The following is a 17,284-nucleotide window of genomic DNA, read 5'->3' on the forward strand; positions in this document are numbered from 1 at the left end:
CAAGAGGCCCTGGTGTGCCCATTGTCTCTCTTTCTCTGCTCTCAAATAAATAAATAATAAATAGAACAGTCTTTTTAAATCTGCTAAAGAGAGACTTTCTTCTGAAGAAGCCACTCCTTTCACTTTGGGACAGCTTGAATTGTTATAAAAGTTGGCTCAGTATGTGTATACAAATGCATGAATGCACATATTTATTTTCAGTGTTGGGCATTGTGTGAATTTTTCTTAGGGAGACATGAACAAGGTCTCTTTACCCCAGATAGGGCACTTCCAACAGATGAAGGAAACCATTCCACTTAAGTCTAGCTTAGTGAACCAGTGAGTTTATTGGGATTACTTGTAGGAGCATGGATGACTCACAGGTAGTTGCATCAGCAGAAAGCCCACCCCAGCATGGTTGAGGATTCAAGGAAGCTGTATCTCTGAAGTGCTGGAGAAGTGGAGACAGGAGGATTGACAGAGTTGGCTGGTCTATCCAAATTGGTGAGCTCTGGGTTCTGGGAAGGACCATGTTACAGAAAGTAAAGTGGAGAGTGGTGAAGCAAGGCACATGATCAGCCTCTGACCTACATACACATGTACACACACACACACATGAACACACACATGCTTACTACACATACCTACAAAAAAAAATCAAGCTCAAGAGGTAGAATGTGTTAATTTTCTCCTAAGGTTCTTAGTTGATTCATTATTTGTATTTTAAAATCAGAACCATTCTTACTGATTTTTGAAAAAGTTTATTTCTGTTACATAGTGATACTGTTAGCACAAAGATTTTGAGAGAAAGGAAGTAAAAACCAAGCTATAGGGCTCAGTAGATAAAGCACTTGTGCAACTCTGAGTACCTGAAATCTGGTCCCCTCAGACCTCTTATGAAAGCCAGAAGCTGTGGTGGGTTCTGGAACCCCAGTGCTCCCATGGCAAAAAGGGAGGTGACAACAAGGGAATTGTCTGCAAGCTCACCAACAGCCGTGAAAAACAGTGAGAAGCCTTGCCTCAAACTAGGCAGAAACCAACCCGAAAATTGTCCTCTGACTACACACGGGTTGCATAGTACTTGTAAATCCATGCGCGCGTGTGTATACACACTCTCTCCCCACCCCCACAAAATTTCTTTTTAAGGTAGGATTTTGCTCTACCCCTCAGGCTTACCTGGAATTTACTTTGTAGTCTCAGGGTGGCCTTGAACTCACAGCGATCTTGCTGTCTGTCTGCTTCCCGAGTGCTGGAACTAAAGGTGTGTGCCACTACGCCTGGCTAAAAATTTAATTTTTTTATTATCAACAGTTTCCATAATTATAGATAATAAACCATGATAATCACCCCAGTTTCCCTTTCACAACTCTACTCTCCATCATATCCCCTTCCCCTCTCCATTAGTGTCTCTTTTATTTTGATGTTGTCCTCTTTTCCTCCTATTATGATGGTCTTGTGTAGGTAGTGCCGGGACTGCAAGGTCATGGATATCCAGGCCATTTTGCACCCCAGAGCCTCTAGTCACTGCAAATGAACTCCAGGCGCTTGTGCCACTTTGAGCATCTGGCTTACATGGACCTAGACAGTCACACCTGGGTCCTTAGGCTTTGTAGGCATGTACTTTAACAGTGAAGCCATCTCTCCAGCCCTGGATGATAATTTTTTAAATTAAAAAAACAACAAAAAACAAACTATAGACGTTATATCAATGGGAGACTTTTCCAATGTAAATGCAAAGACAGAATTCTTTTTTCTGTATCAAAATCAAATCATACTTTCTCTGCCTTTGTGGTCTTTTTTTAAGAAGAAATATTTTTATTTATTTGAGAGAGAAAAAGAGAGTGAGAATGGGTACACACCAGGGCTTCTTGTCACTGCAAATTACCTATAGACACTTGTACCACTTTTTGCATCTGGCTTTATGTGGGCACTAGGGTTGTCAAGCCTGGGCCAAGAAGCTTTGCTGAGCCATCTCCCTAGCTCTGTGGTCTTCTGTGTGTATGTGTGTGTGTTTGTTTTTGCTTTAAAATATGTCCTGAGCATGTAATGCAGTCTGGCCTGGCACTTAGGATTCTTGTGTCTCATACGTTACCCTCCTGACTGCTAGGGTTACAGGTCACCTGTATGGTTTTATATTTTTCTGTAAGTGAAATGTTTAATAGAATTGACTGTGCTACTATTGATGTGTTGTCGTCGTAGTTGTCTTTTTTTTTTTTTTTTCTCCTCTCAGAAGCAGTTACTTATGAGAACAAACCTTTATCTTTAGGTATACTGAGCTGCATCTTATAGAGTGCTACCTGTTGAAACTCATTTCCCAATTCTGGGAATAAGGAACCCTCAATAACCTAATCCAACCCATACATTCTCCCTCAATATCCCATCTCTCTTCTGGTGTCATTTGTTCCTTGTTTAGGTACACAGCTAAATCTTGTTTTCTTTCTCCCTTAGGCTGCTTCTCCAGGCATAATCAACTCTTGACTTTTGAAGTAAAGTATTGAAAATCTCCTCAGACTTCTAATTCTGAAGAAGTGATGACATTTCTCTGATCCAGGAAAGAAGTGACCAACTCTGTGTTAATAGTTTCTGAGCCCAGGGCTTATTTGCCTCCTGAATTTGAAGAATATGGAGAAATGGCCTTGGATGACCATTGTGGTCCTGATAGGACTCACAGCACGATGGACAGTTTCTCTTAATTCTTATTCAGGTAATGCTTCTTACTGTTTAAAAAAAAGTAAACACTCAAGTTAGTAGAGGGTTTTTTGTTTGTTTTGATGATAATTTGTATTTTTTTAACAACAGGAAATGAATTTTAAGACTATCTGAGTACAATAAATAATGAAAACACCTAACACACCATGTAGTTTCTTCCAGTATACACAACTTTGTAAAAATAAGGCAAACTTCTACATGTCCTCATTTCTGAGCTTTTAAAGCTCTTGAATCTGGTCTCTGACTAGAAGTAAAGGAAAGGATTCTATAAAAATCTCTTTTGTTTTTTCTTTTCCCATATATTTTTTGACTGAAATGGAGGAATTCAGGTTTTCATTGGCATGGTCAAGAAAGGAACTGGAAGGCCAGAGAGATGGCTCAGCAGTTAAGGCACTTGCTTATCTAGGTTTGATTCCCTAGTATCCACATAAAGCCGGATGCACAAAGTGGCACAGGCATCTTGAGTTTGTTTGCAGTGGCTAGAGGCCCTGACATGCCCATTATCTCTCTTTCTCTGTCTGCAAATAAATAAACTTAAAAAAAAATTTACTTATTTATTTATTGGAAAGAGAGAGAAAGAGGGACAGAGAAAGAATGGGCATGCCAGGGCCTCCAGCCACTGCAAACAAACTCCAGACTCATGTGCCACCTTTTGCATCTGGCTTACATGGGTCCTTGAGAATCGAACCTGGGTCCTTAGGCTTAGCAGGCAAGTAACTTAACTGTTAAGCCATCTCTCTAGCCCCAAATAAATAAAATTTTAAAAATAATTTACTTAAAAAATTATTTATTTATGAGAGAGAAAGAGAAAGAGGGATAGAGAAAGAGAATGAGCATGCCAGGGCCTCTAGGCACTGCAAAAAACTCACATGTGCCACATGTGAAGCTGGTTTATGTGGGTTCTGGGGAATTCAACCTGGGTCTTTAGGCTTCGCAGGCAAGTTCCTTAACCGTTAAGCCATCTTTCCAGCCCTAAATAAATAAATATTTTTTTAAAAAAAAGAAAAAAAGCTAGAGAGATGGTTCAGTAGTTAAATGTGCTTGTTTGCACAGCCTGATGGCCTGGGTTCAGTTCTCCAGTACCCATGTTAAGACCCACATGCATCTGGAGTTTGTTTGCAGTGGCAAGAGGCCCTCCCATGTTCATTCTCATTTTCTCCGCTTGAAAATAAATAAATACATATATAAACACATAATACTTATAAATACTATAAGAAAATACACATATAAGTATCCAAGTCTAATAAAAAATGTATAAGAGCTAAACATATTTGTGACACGAGAAAAAAAAACTATCCTATCTTGTGATGGGACAGTGAATGACAAGATATAAATATGTCTTGAGCTAGTACTTCAAGATGGTCGTGGGATCAAAGGGGTTTATGTTGTTTGTGGAGAAGGGACATTACTAGTTTGTTAAGAAGAGATAAGTACAGAAGAGTAAGAGTAAGAGGGAAGAGGGGGAGTTAAGGGAGTGTGATCCTGGAGACTGGGGTGGATCAGACTTCATTCTGCAGGTATATATTTAACACTTTTGTCCCAAGTATCATGTGGGCTAGGTGTTAGAAATACATGGTGAATATTAACTTTTTTTAAAAAAATTATTTATTCATTTGCAAGCAGAGAGAGAAGAGAGACAGACAGAATGGGCACACCAGAACCCCCAGCTGCTGCACATGAACTCAAAGAAGCATGAGCCACTCTGTGCATTTGGCTCTACATGGGTACTGGGGAATTGAACCTGAGTCCTTTGGCTTTGCCAGCAAATGCCTTAACTGCTGAGCAATCTCTCCAGTCCCTCATTTTGTTTCTTATTTTATTTTCCAAGGTAGAGTCTCACTCTAGTCCAGGCTGACCTGGAACTCACTCTGTAGTCCCAGGCTAGCCTCAAACTCATGGCAATCCTGTTACCTCTGCCTCCCAAGTATTGGGATTAAAGGCATGTGCTACCATGCTTTCCCTTTCTACATTTTTTAAAATTTATTTATTTGAGAGCGACAGACACAGAGAGAAAGACAGATAGAGGGAGAGAGAGAATGGGTGTGCCAGGGCTTCCAGCCTCTGCAAACGAACTCCAGACGCGTGCGCCCCCTTGTGCATCTGGCTAACATGGGACCTGGGGAACCGAACCTCGAACCGGGGTCCTTAGGCTTCACAGGCAAGCGCTTAACCGCTAAGCCATCTCTCCAGCCCCCTTTCTACATTTTAATGTGTCCTTGACTATAAAAGTTTTAAATTTAAATTTAAAGTAATATTTACCCATCTTTTTAATTTTTAAATTAAAATTTTTTTATTTGTATGTATATGTGTGGGGAGGAGGGCACCAGCGCCTCATGCCACTGCAAAGAAACATCAGGCACTTGTGCCATTTTTTGTGTCTGGCTTACATTTGTGGTCATCTTTAACTGCTGAGCCATCATCCCAGTCCCCATCTTTTTTCTTTTTTTTTTTTTTAAATTTTTATTTATTTATTTGAGAGCGACAGACAGAGAGAAAGACAGATAGAGGGAGAGAGAGAGAATGGGCGCGCCAGGGCTTCCAGCCTCTGCAAACAAACTCCAGACACGTGCGCCCCCTTGTGCATCTGGCTAACGTGGGACCTGGGGAACCGAGCCTCGAACCGGGGTCCTTAGGCTTCACAGGCAAGCGCTTAACCGCTAAGCCATCTCTCCAGCCCCCCATCTTTTTTCTTTATGATTTGTGTTTCTTGTGTGTTTTAGAAATTCTTCCCCACTCCTAGATTACAAAGACATTTTCCTAAAATTTTCTTCTAAAAGTTAAAAAATTTTTTTCTTTTCCTACTTAACTTTTGTCTCCTACGTATTGATTTTTGTGGAAAGTATGACAGAGGGAGCCACTGACTTTTTTTCTCATGTGGGTGATCAATTGTTTCAGCCCATCTGATGACTCTTCTTTCCCACTAGATGTTATTATAGTCTAGTGGGCTAGACTAGGTTACATGTGTGATGGGTCTGTTTTCCACTGTTCATTCTGATGCATTGGTCCAGTTCTCCTGTGGTCTTCCTTAGTTTCATGTATTGTCTTCATTTGTAGTGGAGCAAGTTCTTCTACCTGGCCATGGTGCTTCTGGGATGTCTTGACTCTAGGCTTTGCTCTTTCATATTGTAGGCAGGAAAATGGCTCCTTAGAGGTGTCCTTACTTGAATCCACAGATGTCATGCATAGCAGACCTGTTTGGGTTTTTTTTCTTGTTATGTTTGGCATCAAGACCAGAACCTAGACAAACATTCTCACACAGTTGACTTCTAAGATATTGCATTAGATTATTCAGATGTACACGGTGTAATCAGATGAGCACTTAAAAGAAAGAACTTTGTTATTTTGGGACAGGATCTCTTGTAGCTCAGAATGGCCTTAAACCTACTATGGAATTGAACCTTTTTTTTTTTTTTTTTTTTTTTGAGGTAGGGCCGCACTCTGGCCCAGGCTGACCTGGAACTCATTATGTAGTTTCAGGGTAGCCTTGAACTCATGGCAATCCACCTACCTCTGCTTCCTAAGTGCTGGCATTAAAGGCGTGTGCCACTGTGCCCGGTGGATTTGAACTTGTTAGGAAGATTCTCCTGTTTCAAGCTAGTATGTGTCACTTTTTGAATGAAAGTTGTTAAAGTCCTATGAAAAGCTTTGTTGGGATTTCCCCCCTCCCCCCATTTTTGAGACATCCTCACATAGCCCACGTTGGCCTTGAACTTAATCAGCAGTTGAGGATGGCCTTGAACTCCTAACCCTCATGTCTCTTGCCTCTACCTCTAAGTGTTGGAACTAGAGGTAAGTCCCATAACACGCAGAAACTTTCCTTTTCCTTTTTCTTCCCTCCCTTCATACCTTCTCCCCTCCATCTCTCCCTCCCTTCTTCCTTTCCTTCTTCATTCATTTTGCGATAGATTCTCATGATGTGGTCTAGTTTAGCCTCCAACTTGCTAGGTAGGTAGTCCAGGCTAGCTTTAAACCTGATTCTTCTGTGGCAGCCTTTTAAGTGCTAGGAGTACAGGTATACACTCCTATGGCTAGCTTTAATTTGTTAACTGTCCACTTAATTTTAAAATTTCATTTATCTAAGTAAGTGAGAGAGAGAGAGAGAGAGAGAGAGAGAGAGGGTGAGTGTGTGTGTGTGTGTGTGTTTGAAGATGAATGTGGAAGCCAGAGAACAATTTTGGAGGTTGTTCCTCAGGAACACCAACTACATTTTTTTTTTTTCTTTGATACGCAGTCTCTCATTGGCATGGAGTTTGCCAAGTAGGCTAGACTGGCTGGTCAGTGAGTCCTGGGATCCTCCTATCTCTGCTTCCCTAGAGTTGAGATTACAAGGGTATGCCACCACACCTGACATTTTACATGGATTCTGGGGATTAAGCTCCAGTCCTCATGTTTGTGAGACAAGTACTTTACCTGTTGAGCTCTTTATCTAGCCTATATTTTATTTATTTCCAGAAGTTGGTTGGCTGTCATTCATATCTTTTTTGTTGTTATTGTTTTTTCAAGGTAGGGTCTCACTCTAACCCAGGCTCTGCTGAAATTCACTATATAGTTTCAGGTTGGCTTTGAACTTTTGATGATCCTCCTACCTCTGCCTCCCAAGTGCTGGGATTAAAGGCTTGCACACCATGTCCTGCATCTTGATCGTTTCTGATAGTCTCTGTTCTCTTCAATGTGTTCTCAGTATCTTCTAAGATTAGTATGTTTCTTGTATATTCCTTATCAAAAAGTTATCTCTCGGGCTGGAGAGATGGCGGTTAAGTGCTTGCCTGTGAAGCCTAAGGACACTGGTTCAAGGCTCAATTCCCCAGGACCCACGTTAGCCAGATGCACAAGGGGGCACACATGTCTGGAGTTTGTTTGCAGTGGCTGGAGGCCCTGGCACGCCCATTTTCTCCCTCCCTCCCTCCCTCCCTCCCCCCCTCCCTCCCTCCCCCCCTCTCTGTCTGCCTTTATATCTGTCACTCTCAAATAAATAAATAAATAAATGAACAAAAAAATAAAAAAAGATGTTATCTCTCTTTATTTTTTCTTTTTTGTGGTTCAGAGGATTGAATTTAGGACCTGTTCGTTGGTAATATGTAGGAAAGCTACTGATTACTATGTATTTTGTATCCTGTTAGGTTGCCAAAAGTGTTTTTCAGCTGTAACTGTATGCCAGTAGAGTTTTTAATAGGCTCCTTTGTGTATAGAATCATATCATCTTCAAATAATGATAATTTGATCTCTTCCTTTCCAATTTGTATCCCTTTTATATGTGTTTCTTGCCTTATTGCTATAGCTAAGATTTCCAGTACTATATTAAATAAAAGTGGTAACAGTGGGGCTGGAGAGATGGCTTAGCGGTTAAGCGCTTGCCTGTGAAGCCTAAGGACCCCGGTTCGAGGCTCGGTTCCCCAGGTCCCATGTTAGCCAGATGCACAAGGGGGCGCACGCGTCTGGAGTTCGTTTGCAGAGGCTGGAAGCCCTGGCGCGCCCATTCTCTCTCTCTCCCTCTATCTGTCTTTCTCTCTATGTCTGTCACTCTCAAATTAAAAAAAAAAAAAAAAAAGTGGTAACAGTGGACACCCTTGTCTTGTTCTTGATTTTGGTGAAAAAGCTTCAAGATTTTCCCCATTTAGAAATATGTTGGCTGCAGGTTTGTCATAAATAACCTTTATTATGTTGAGATATGTGTCTTATATTCCTAGTTTCTGTAGGCCTTTTGCCATGAAGGGATGTTGGATTTTGTCAAATATTTTCTCTGCATCTAATGAGATAATTGTGTGGTTTTTGTCCTTCATTCCATTTATAAAATGTATTACATTTATCGATTTGTGTGTGCTGAACCATCCCTGCATCTCTGGGATAAAGCCTACTTGGTTGGGATTAATGATCTTTCTGATATATCCTTGTATCCTGCTTGCCAATAATTTGTTGAGAATTTTTGCATCTATGTTCATGAGGGAGATTAGTCTGTAATTTTATTTTATTTTTTCTGTCTTTGGCTGGTTTTGTATCAGGGTGATGCTGGCTTCATAGAAGGAGTTTGGTAGGATTCCTTCTTTTCGTATTTTATGGAAAAAATTTCTTAATATATGCACTTAACACTATAAATTTTCCTCTTAGGACTGCCTTCATTTGGTATGTTGTATTCTCATTATAATTTGATTCTGTGAATATTTTGATTTCTTTTTTTTTTTTTTTTTTTTGGTTTTTCGAGGTAGGGTCTCACTCTAGCCCAGGCTGACCTGGAATTCACAGGGTGGCCTTGAACTCATGACGATCCTCCTACCTCTGCCTCCCAAGTGCTGGGATTAAAGGCGTGCGCCACCACGCCCGGCTCTTGATTTCTTTTTTTAAACTTTTATTATTTATTTATTTGAGAGAGAGAGAGCGAGAGAGAGCGAGAGAATGGGTGTGCCAGGGCTTCCAGCCACTGCAAACTAGCTCCAGTCGCGTGTGCCCCCTTATGCATCTGGCTTACGTGGGTCCTGGGGAATTGAACCAAGGTCCTTTGGCTTTGCAGGCAAGCACCTTAACCACTAAGTAATCTCTCCAGTCCTGTTTTGATTTCTTTAATAACTACTTACCATTCATTAGTGTACTGTTCAGTCTCCATGATTTTGTGTATGCTTTGTAGTTTTTCTTGTTGCTGATTTGTCTCATTCCACTGTGTTCAGATTGAGTATAAGATACTATTTCAATTTTCCTGTATTTAAGATTTCCTTTGTGTCCTAATACATGGTCCATTTTAGAGGATGTTCCATGTGCTGCTGAGAAGAATGTGTATTCTGCAGCATTTGGATGGAATATTCTATAGATATCTGTTAGGTCCATTTGTTCTAAGACCTCATTTAATCCAGATGTGTTTCTGTTTATTTTTTGTCAGTATGACCTGTCACTTGATGAGCGTGGGATATTGAAGTCACCTACTACAATTGTGCTTAGTGTTTTCTGTGACCTTAAGTCTAATAGTGTTTGTTTGATGAAATTGGGAGCATCCATGTTAGGTACATATATGTTTAGAATTGTAATGTCTTCCTATTGAATTTCCTTTAATCAATGTAGTATTTATCTTTCCTAGCTAATGTTGGTTTGAAGTCTACTGTTATCAGATATTAGGATAGCAACCCTTGCTTGTTTTCTAGGCCCATTTGCTTCTGATACTATTTTCCATCCTTTCGCCCTGAGATAGTGTCTTTCTTTTATGGAGAGTTGAGTTTCTTAGAGGCAACAAACAGACGGATCCTGCTTTTTATTTATTTTTTATTTTTTTGGTTTTTCGAGGTAGGGTCTCACTCTGGTCCAGGCTGACCTGGAATTAACTCTGTAGTCTCAGGGTGGCCTTGAACTCATGGCGATCCTCCTACCTCTGCCTCCTGAGTGCTGGGATTAAAGGCGTGCGCCACCACGCCCGGCTGGATCCTGCTTTTTAATCTAGCATGCAAGCCTATGTCTTTTGGTTGGGGCATTGAGGCCACTGATATTGAGTAATTATTGAAAGTTTTGTATTTATTCTTGCCATTCTTCTTGTTTCATAGTGCTTCCTGTTTTTTCATAAATTTACTCTTGTATTAAATATTATTTGAGTATGGTTTATTTTTTCCTGTTTCCTCATGTGTGTACTTTGCCTTCTCTATTTTCTGTAGAGCTGGCTTCATGGTCATACATTCCTTCAGCCTTTTTTGTTGTGGAATAATATCCTTATTTCTCTGTCAATTTGGATGGATAGCTTCACTGGATAAAGTAATCTTGGTTGACAGTTGTTGTCTTCTAGAACTTACAATACATCATTCCAAGCCCTTCTGGCCTTTAAAGTTTATGTTGAGTAACCTGCTGTTATCCTGATGGGCTTGCCTTTATAAGTGACTTGGTGTTTTTCTCTAAACTGCTTTCAATATATTTTCTTTGGTTTGTGTGTTTAATTATAATATGGTGAGGAAAGGTTCTTTCCCCGTTTTGTCTGTTTGGTGTTCTAAAGGCTTCCTGTATCTGTATTGGCATCTCTTTCCCAATTTGGGGGAAATTTTATTCTGTGATTTTATTTAAAACACCTATTATACCTTTGGAGTGAAATTCTTTTCCTTCTACCATTCTTGTTTGATCTTTACATAGTGTCCCGGATGTCTTGAAATTCCTATTTATACCTTCCTATCAGTTTATCTTTCTCTTTGTTGGACTGTATTAGGTCTGCCACCTATTCTTCTAGTTTAGATATGCCATTCTCTCCTTTATCCATTCTGTTGGTGAGACTTTCTACAGAGTTTTTTTTTTTTTAATTTGACTTACTGTGTTTTTCATTTCTGGTATTTTCCGATTTTTTTTTTCCAGTATTTCTATTTCTTCACTCATGTCTTGTATTGCCCTCCTTATTTCATTAAGTTCGTTTCCTGTGTTCTCCTTCAGGAGTTTGTTTACTTCTTTGATTCCTTTGTTTTCTTCTTTGATTTTTTTGGAAAATAGTTATAATCATTCTTTTGAAAGATTTGTCAGGCATTTCATCTAAATCAGTCTCACTGGAGGTCATTTCTAATGGATTTATAGTTTTTGGTGTATTTGTGGTGGTTTGTATTCAACTTTTAGAAGCACTTGGAAACAAACCTTGGCACCCACCTAACTGTTCTATGGACTTAGGCACTAGACTGGATGAAAACAATAAAGCTAGCTTCATCTATGTCTTTGGTGACTGTGGAGTGAATGTGACCAGCTCTGTCAGACTTTCCTTGTCGTGATGGGCTAAACCCTTGTAATGTAAGCTGAAACAAACCCTTCCTTTTAAAAGTTGTTTATGGCTATTTAGTCATAGCAATGAGAAAATAAATAATACAAAACCAAACCAACCAAAGCAATCCAGGGATGTAAGAGGCCATGTAAGTGTGGGCAGTAATGAATTGAAGACTGAAGAGTAGTTAGCAAGTGGACATAGAAATGTCAATAAGTTTGTTAGTGTAGAGGAGGGGAGGTAATTGTGTAGCTAAAATGAAAGATTGGATGAGGAAATGCTCAATTTAAAGTATACAGGGCTAGGAATGTGGTTCAGTTGTAGAGCACCTGTGTAGCATGTACAAGGCCTACTACCACCCAACAAAATAAAGTGCTATATAGAATATGGTCTTGCTTTCAGTTTAAAGTTGGTCTATTAGACAGTCATCTTCTTTTCTTATCTCACTATATTATTCCTGAACATAACTAGTTTCCTTTTTTTGCTTGTGTTACTGAGGTTGAACCTGGGTTTCACACATGATAGGCAAGCACTCCACCATACCGGAGCCACATCTCTATTCCCATATTTATTTGTTTAAGTTCATTATTGTGGTGCTTTGAATGAAATGTCCCCCCTTGGCTCCTAGGTTTTGAATATTTGGTCCTTTTCTGATGACAGTTTGGGAATGTTGTGGGGCCTTTGGGTGGTAGAACTTTATTGGAGGAGTTGTGTCGGTGGGGGCAGGCTGTAGCTTTGTGGTAATTTAGCCCATTTTCAAGCCCAGTACTTCCTTCCTGCTACTGTGGGGATGTGATGTCCACCCTCTGCTCCTGCAGTGCTTTCCCTGCTGTGGTGAAGCTTTGACTCAAAACTGTAAGCTGGAAACAAACCCTTTCCTTCCATAAACTGCTGGTGGGTGTGGCTGGCTGTTTTGTCCTAGCAATGAGAAGGCAACTAATACAGTTATTTATAATTTTTTGGTCACCACACAAAGAAATGGATTTTTCTGTAGGCAACTGATACAGTTATTTTCTTTTCTTTTCTTTTTTTTTTGTCACTGCATAAAGAAATGGATTTCATTGTGACATTTTCATTATATTATCATAGTTTGTTCTTATTTATCCCTCCATTGTCCTCTGCTGTGTACTGTGCCCCACTTGCTGGTCCCCTTCCTTCCTCCAAATCATTCCCTCCTTCTACTTTTATTACATATGGAATAGATAGATAGATAGATAGATAGATAGATAGATAGATAGATAGATAGATAGATATTCCATTATCCTTTTGTTATCCCCCCTCCTTTTTTTTTTTGTTTTTGTTTTTCAAGGTAGGGTCTCACTCTAGCCCAGGCTGACCTGGAATTCACTATGGAGTCTCAGGGTGGCCTCGAACTCACGGTGATCCTCCTACCTCTGCCTCCTGAGTGCTGGGATTAAAGGTGTGTGCCACCACACCCGGCCCCCCCTCCTTTCAGACCTTTCATTAGCCCCCTTCTACATTCATGTCCTATGCACAGAGGCAGATAGACAGACAGATAGATACAAATATAAATCTATATTCCCATACAGGAGAGAAATATTTATTTTTCTGAGTTTGGCTTATTTTGCTTAATATAATGATTTTTGGTTCCATTCATTTTCTTGCAAGTCTTAACTTCATTCTTATAGCTGCCTAAAATTTTCTTTCTCTGTCATCTGATGATGAACAGCTAGGCTGGTTCCATATCTTGGCTACTGTGAATAGAGCAACTATAAACATGGAATGTAAGCATATCTTTGGTATGCTGACTGGAATTCTTTGGGTATTACCCAGGACTTGTCTTTGATTTGTAATCCTCCTGCCTCAGCCTTCTAAGTGCTGAGATTATAGGCTGTGTCATTGTATTTGACTAGGTAGTTCTACTTCTAGGATTTTTTTTTTTTTTAATGAGAGAAAGAATTGGCATGCGCAAGGGCCTCCAGCCACTGTAATCGAACTCCAGACGTGTGTCATCTTATGTGCATGTGTGACTCTGTGTATTTGTGTCACCTTGTGAATCTGGTTTATGTGGAATCTGGAGAGTCGATCATGCATCATTAGGCTTTGCAGGCAATGCCTTAATTAGCCATTAAGCCATCGCCATAGCTCTACTTAGGGTTTTTTTTCTCCCCAAGGTAGGGTCTCACTCTAGCCCAGGCTGACCTAGACTTCACTCTGTAGTCTTATAGTGGCCTCAAGCTCACAGCCATCCTCCTACCTTTGCCTCCCAAGTGTTGGGATTAAATGCGTGTACCACCATGCTCAGCTTCTTTCTAGTTTTTTTTTTTTTGTTATTTTTATTTATTTGAGAGTGACTGAGAGAGAAAGAGGCAGAGAGAAAGGGAGAGAGAGAATGGGCACACCAGGGCCTCCAGTCATTGCAAATGAACTCCAGATGCCTGCGCCCCTAGTGTATCTGGCTAACGTGGGTCCTGGGGAATCAAGCCTCGAACTGGGATCCTTAGGCTTCACAGGCAAGTGCTTAACCTCTAAGCCATCTCTCCAGTCCCTTTCTAGGGACTCCATGTGGATTTCCATAGTGTCCATCCTCTGTTTATTTTTACTTTGAGATAGGATCACAAAGTAAGGCAGGCCTTGAACTTCTATCTTCTGCCCACAGTCTCTTACATAGCTGGGATTACAGGCCTATGTCATTACTCCTGATTTCTGTTTTATATTAATTAATTAATTATTAGCAATAGGATCTTCATATGCAGTGAGGCTGGCCTCGAATTCACTATGCAGTTCAACCTGGCCTTGAATTGTGATCCTTCTGTCTCAGCCTCCTAAATTCTGAGAGTACAGGCATATGCCACCATGTCCAGCCTAGTTTTTAGTCCTGTTCTTTTAGCTTTTCTTTTCTAGTTTGTTTGTTTGTTTGTTTGTTTGTTTGTTTCTTTCTTTCTTTCTTTCTTTTTTTGTTTTTCGAGATAGGTTCTCACTCTGGCTCAGGCTGACCTGGAATTCACTATGTAGTCTCAGGGTGGCCTTGAACTCACGGCGATCCTCCTACCTCTGCCTCCCGAGTGCTGGGATTAAAGGCGTGCGCCACCACGCCCGGCTTTCTTTTCTAGTTTCTTAATTTTAAGATAGTGTTGCTATGCAGCCTCAGCAACTGCAGACACATGCCTCAGCCTACCTGCTATTGGATTGAAGCTATGTGCTGCCATGCCTGGCTTGAGTTTTCTTTTCTTCTTCTTTTTCAAAATATTTATTTATAAATAGAGAGATAAAGAGAGAATATGAGTATGGGTGGGCTTCCTGCTATTGCAAACTCACTCCAGATGCATGTGCTATTTTGTGCATTTGGCTTATTGTGGGTATTAGGAAATTGAACCCAGGTCATTAGGCTTTGCAGGCTAGCATCTTAACTGCTAAACCATCTCTCCAACCCTGGCTTGGTTTTCTAATTTTGACCAATAAAAAACAAATAACATTTTATTTTTATTTTATATATTTTTAAGTTTTAATTATTTATTTGATGGAGAGAGAGAGAATATGAATGGACATGCCAGGGTCTCTAGCCACTGCAAATGAACTCCAGACACATGCGCCACTTTGTGCATCTGGCTTACTTGGGTCTTGGGGAATTGAACCTGGGTTCTTTGGCTCTGCAGGCAAGCTCCTTAACTGCTAAGACACCTCTCCAGGACTTTATGTTGTATTTTTAAAGACAGTCCTGCTATGTAGCCCTAGCTAGCATGGAACTCACTATGTTGATCAGGCTGGTCTTGATCTTGTGATCTTCCTATCTCTGCCTTCTGAGTATAGGATTACAGGTGTACGCCATTGAGCCCAGCTGTTTTATATTTAAATAGTATTTATTTATGAACTGACATTATTTTGTTTAAACTATGTTTAACATAGTTTGAACAAAATTGAATTGAAAAGAGCTAAAATCAGAGTGTAGGGTAAAATAATGAACTTTTTAAATGTTTATTGTTTTCTTGAGACAGGGAATCATTCTGTAGCCCAGGCTGACTTCAAACATGTGGTGAGCCTCTTGCCTTAGCCTCCCAGTTCTGGAATTAGGTGTGAGCCATCATACCTGGCTAAATAATATACTTTTTATTTAATTTTATTAATTTTTTATTTTTTTGAGGTAGGGATTCACTCAACACTAGGCCGATGTGGAACTCACTCTGTAGCCCAGACTGGCCTTGAACTCTTGGTGATCTTTTTATGTCAGCCTCATTAATGCTGGGATTAAAGGCATACACCATGCCTAGCTTAAGATAATAAACTTTTAAAAGCCTGCCATTTCAGTATTGCTCGTATATGTAGTCAAATGCATGAGGATTCAGAATTACACAGTACATACAGGTTATACAATACTTCCCCAAGGTGTTTCCTATAGTATTTAAGTTCACACTTCTCTCATAGAATCTGATTTACTTGTTTACTTTTCTTACTTGGAAAACAGGAACTGTATTACCTACTTTACTGAGATGTTATTATAAAAGTGGATTGTACATTTGAAATGCTATTCATTAAGAAACATGCTAATTTTCCAGAGATTTTTCAATCCCTGACAAGGAAATAATGTTTGTAGCACTTACATGTGGAGAACATATTTTTGCAGTGCTAGGGATGGAACCTAGGGCCCCACACATGCTAAGCATGTATGCTACCACTAGGCTATGTCCTCAGCCCCACATATGAAGAACTTTGACACAGGATTAATGAATCTGATGTCTGTAGTTCTCAGGATCCTCAGTAGTTACAATGCTTCTTCATTATCATTTGTTTCAACATGCTTACTGCAGTTTCCTTTTGGCTTACCATTTTTTAAGACCGTAATTTAGAAGCATTTTTAGGAGAGAAAAAGTGTTTTTTCCTTTTTGGACTTCTAGGTTCTCTGCTGGAGCACCTATAAAAGAGACAAATTAACAAGAAATAACCATAAAAATTTGTTCAGTTTAAGTTTTATGTGGCTTGGGGACCTTCATATGGAAATGAAAACCTGAAGAAATAGTTTAACCTATGTGTTTTATGAAGAGAAGGAAGCTATGGGAAAATAAGAGACAAGGGATACAAGCTAAGAGTAGTAAAGTGTGGAAACTTGGTGGAACTGTTCATTTGGTTCTTATAGCCTGTTCTCAAACGAGAGTCTTGTGACATCTCTAATTCTGTCAGCTTAAAATAATGCAGTGTGCTATGGTGCCATATTTTGGGTAACATGTCCAGATCCCTGTCATACTCCGGGGTGGAAACTCAGGTTAGCTGTTTCAGTATTCACATATTATTGTTTTTTCAGAAATTAAGGCTATTTATGTTACAGTTTAAGTTTTTCTAAAATTTATATTCCTTAGGTTTTTAGTGATGCTTAATGTATATTAATTTTCAACAACTTAAAATATTGTGTTACTTTTAAACAATCTAGAGAGTAGACCGTGTGTGCATGTGTGTGTGTGTGTGTGTGTGTGTGTGCGCGCGCGCGCGCACGCGCACTCGGGCCTATATGCTTGCCTCAGAGCATATGTGGAGGTCAGAGGAAAGCAGACATCACTCCTCCCCTTCTTCCTTTTTTTTTTTTTTTTTTTTATTTTTCAAGGTAGGGTTCCACTCCAGCTCAGGCTGACCTTGAATTTACTCTGTAGTTTCAGGCTGGCCTTGAACTCACAGTTATCCTCCTACCTCTGCCTCCAGAGTGCTGAGATTAAAGGTCTGTGTGTGCCACCACGTCTGACTCCTTCCTTGTTTTGAGGCAGGATCTCTTTTTTTTTTTTTTTTGTACCACTGGTTTCACCAGGCTGTCTCCCATCTTGCTTTAGCTGTCTTGCTTTCTACTGGGTATTGGGGATCTGAGCTCTAGTGTTCTTGCTTGTGCAATAAATGTTTTATCTGTCAAACCATCGCCCCAGCCCCAGGCTCTTATTTTAGCACTGGTTATCA

The 17,284-nt window shown here is 40.0% G+C and overlaps 1 protein-coding gene across 2 annotated transcripts in view; it reads left to right on the top strand.

Moving 5' to 3' along the window:
- Positions 1–375: 375 nt before the first annotated feature.
- The window catches only part of Alg6 (ALG6 alpha-1,3-glucosyltransferase), a 64,501-nt gene continuing 47,592 nt past the window's right edge, over positions 376–17,284 (top strand). For both annotated transcript variants that reach the window (XM_045151153.1, XM_045151152.1), the window contains exons 1-2: positions 376–483; positions 2,428–2,683. In XM_045151153.1, coding sequence (XP_045007088.1) covers positions 2,602–2,683 — 82 coding nt within the window. In that variant the 5' untranslated portion in view covers positions 376–483; positions 2,428–2,601. The remainder of the gene's footprint in view (positions 484–2,427; positions 2,684–17,284) is intronic.

Source organism: Jaculus jaculus, chromosome 5 (assembly GCF_020740685.1).
Source record: "Jaculus jaculus isolate mJacJac1 chromosome 5, mJacJac1.mat.Y.cur, whole genome shotgun sequence".
Taxonomy (NCBI): Eukaryota; Metazoa; Chordata; class Mammalia; order Rodentia; family Dipodidae; genus Jaculus; species Jaculus jaculus.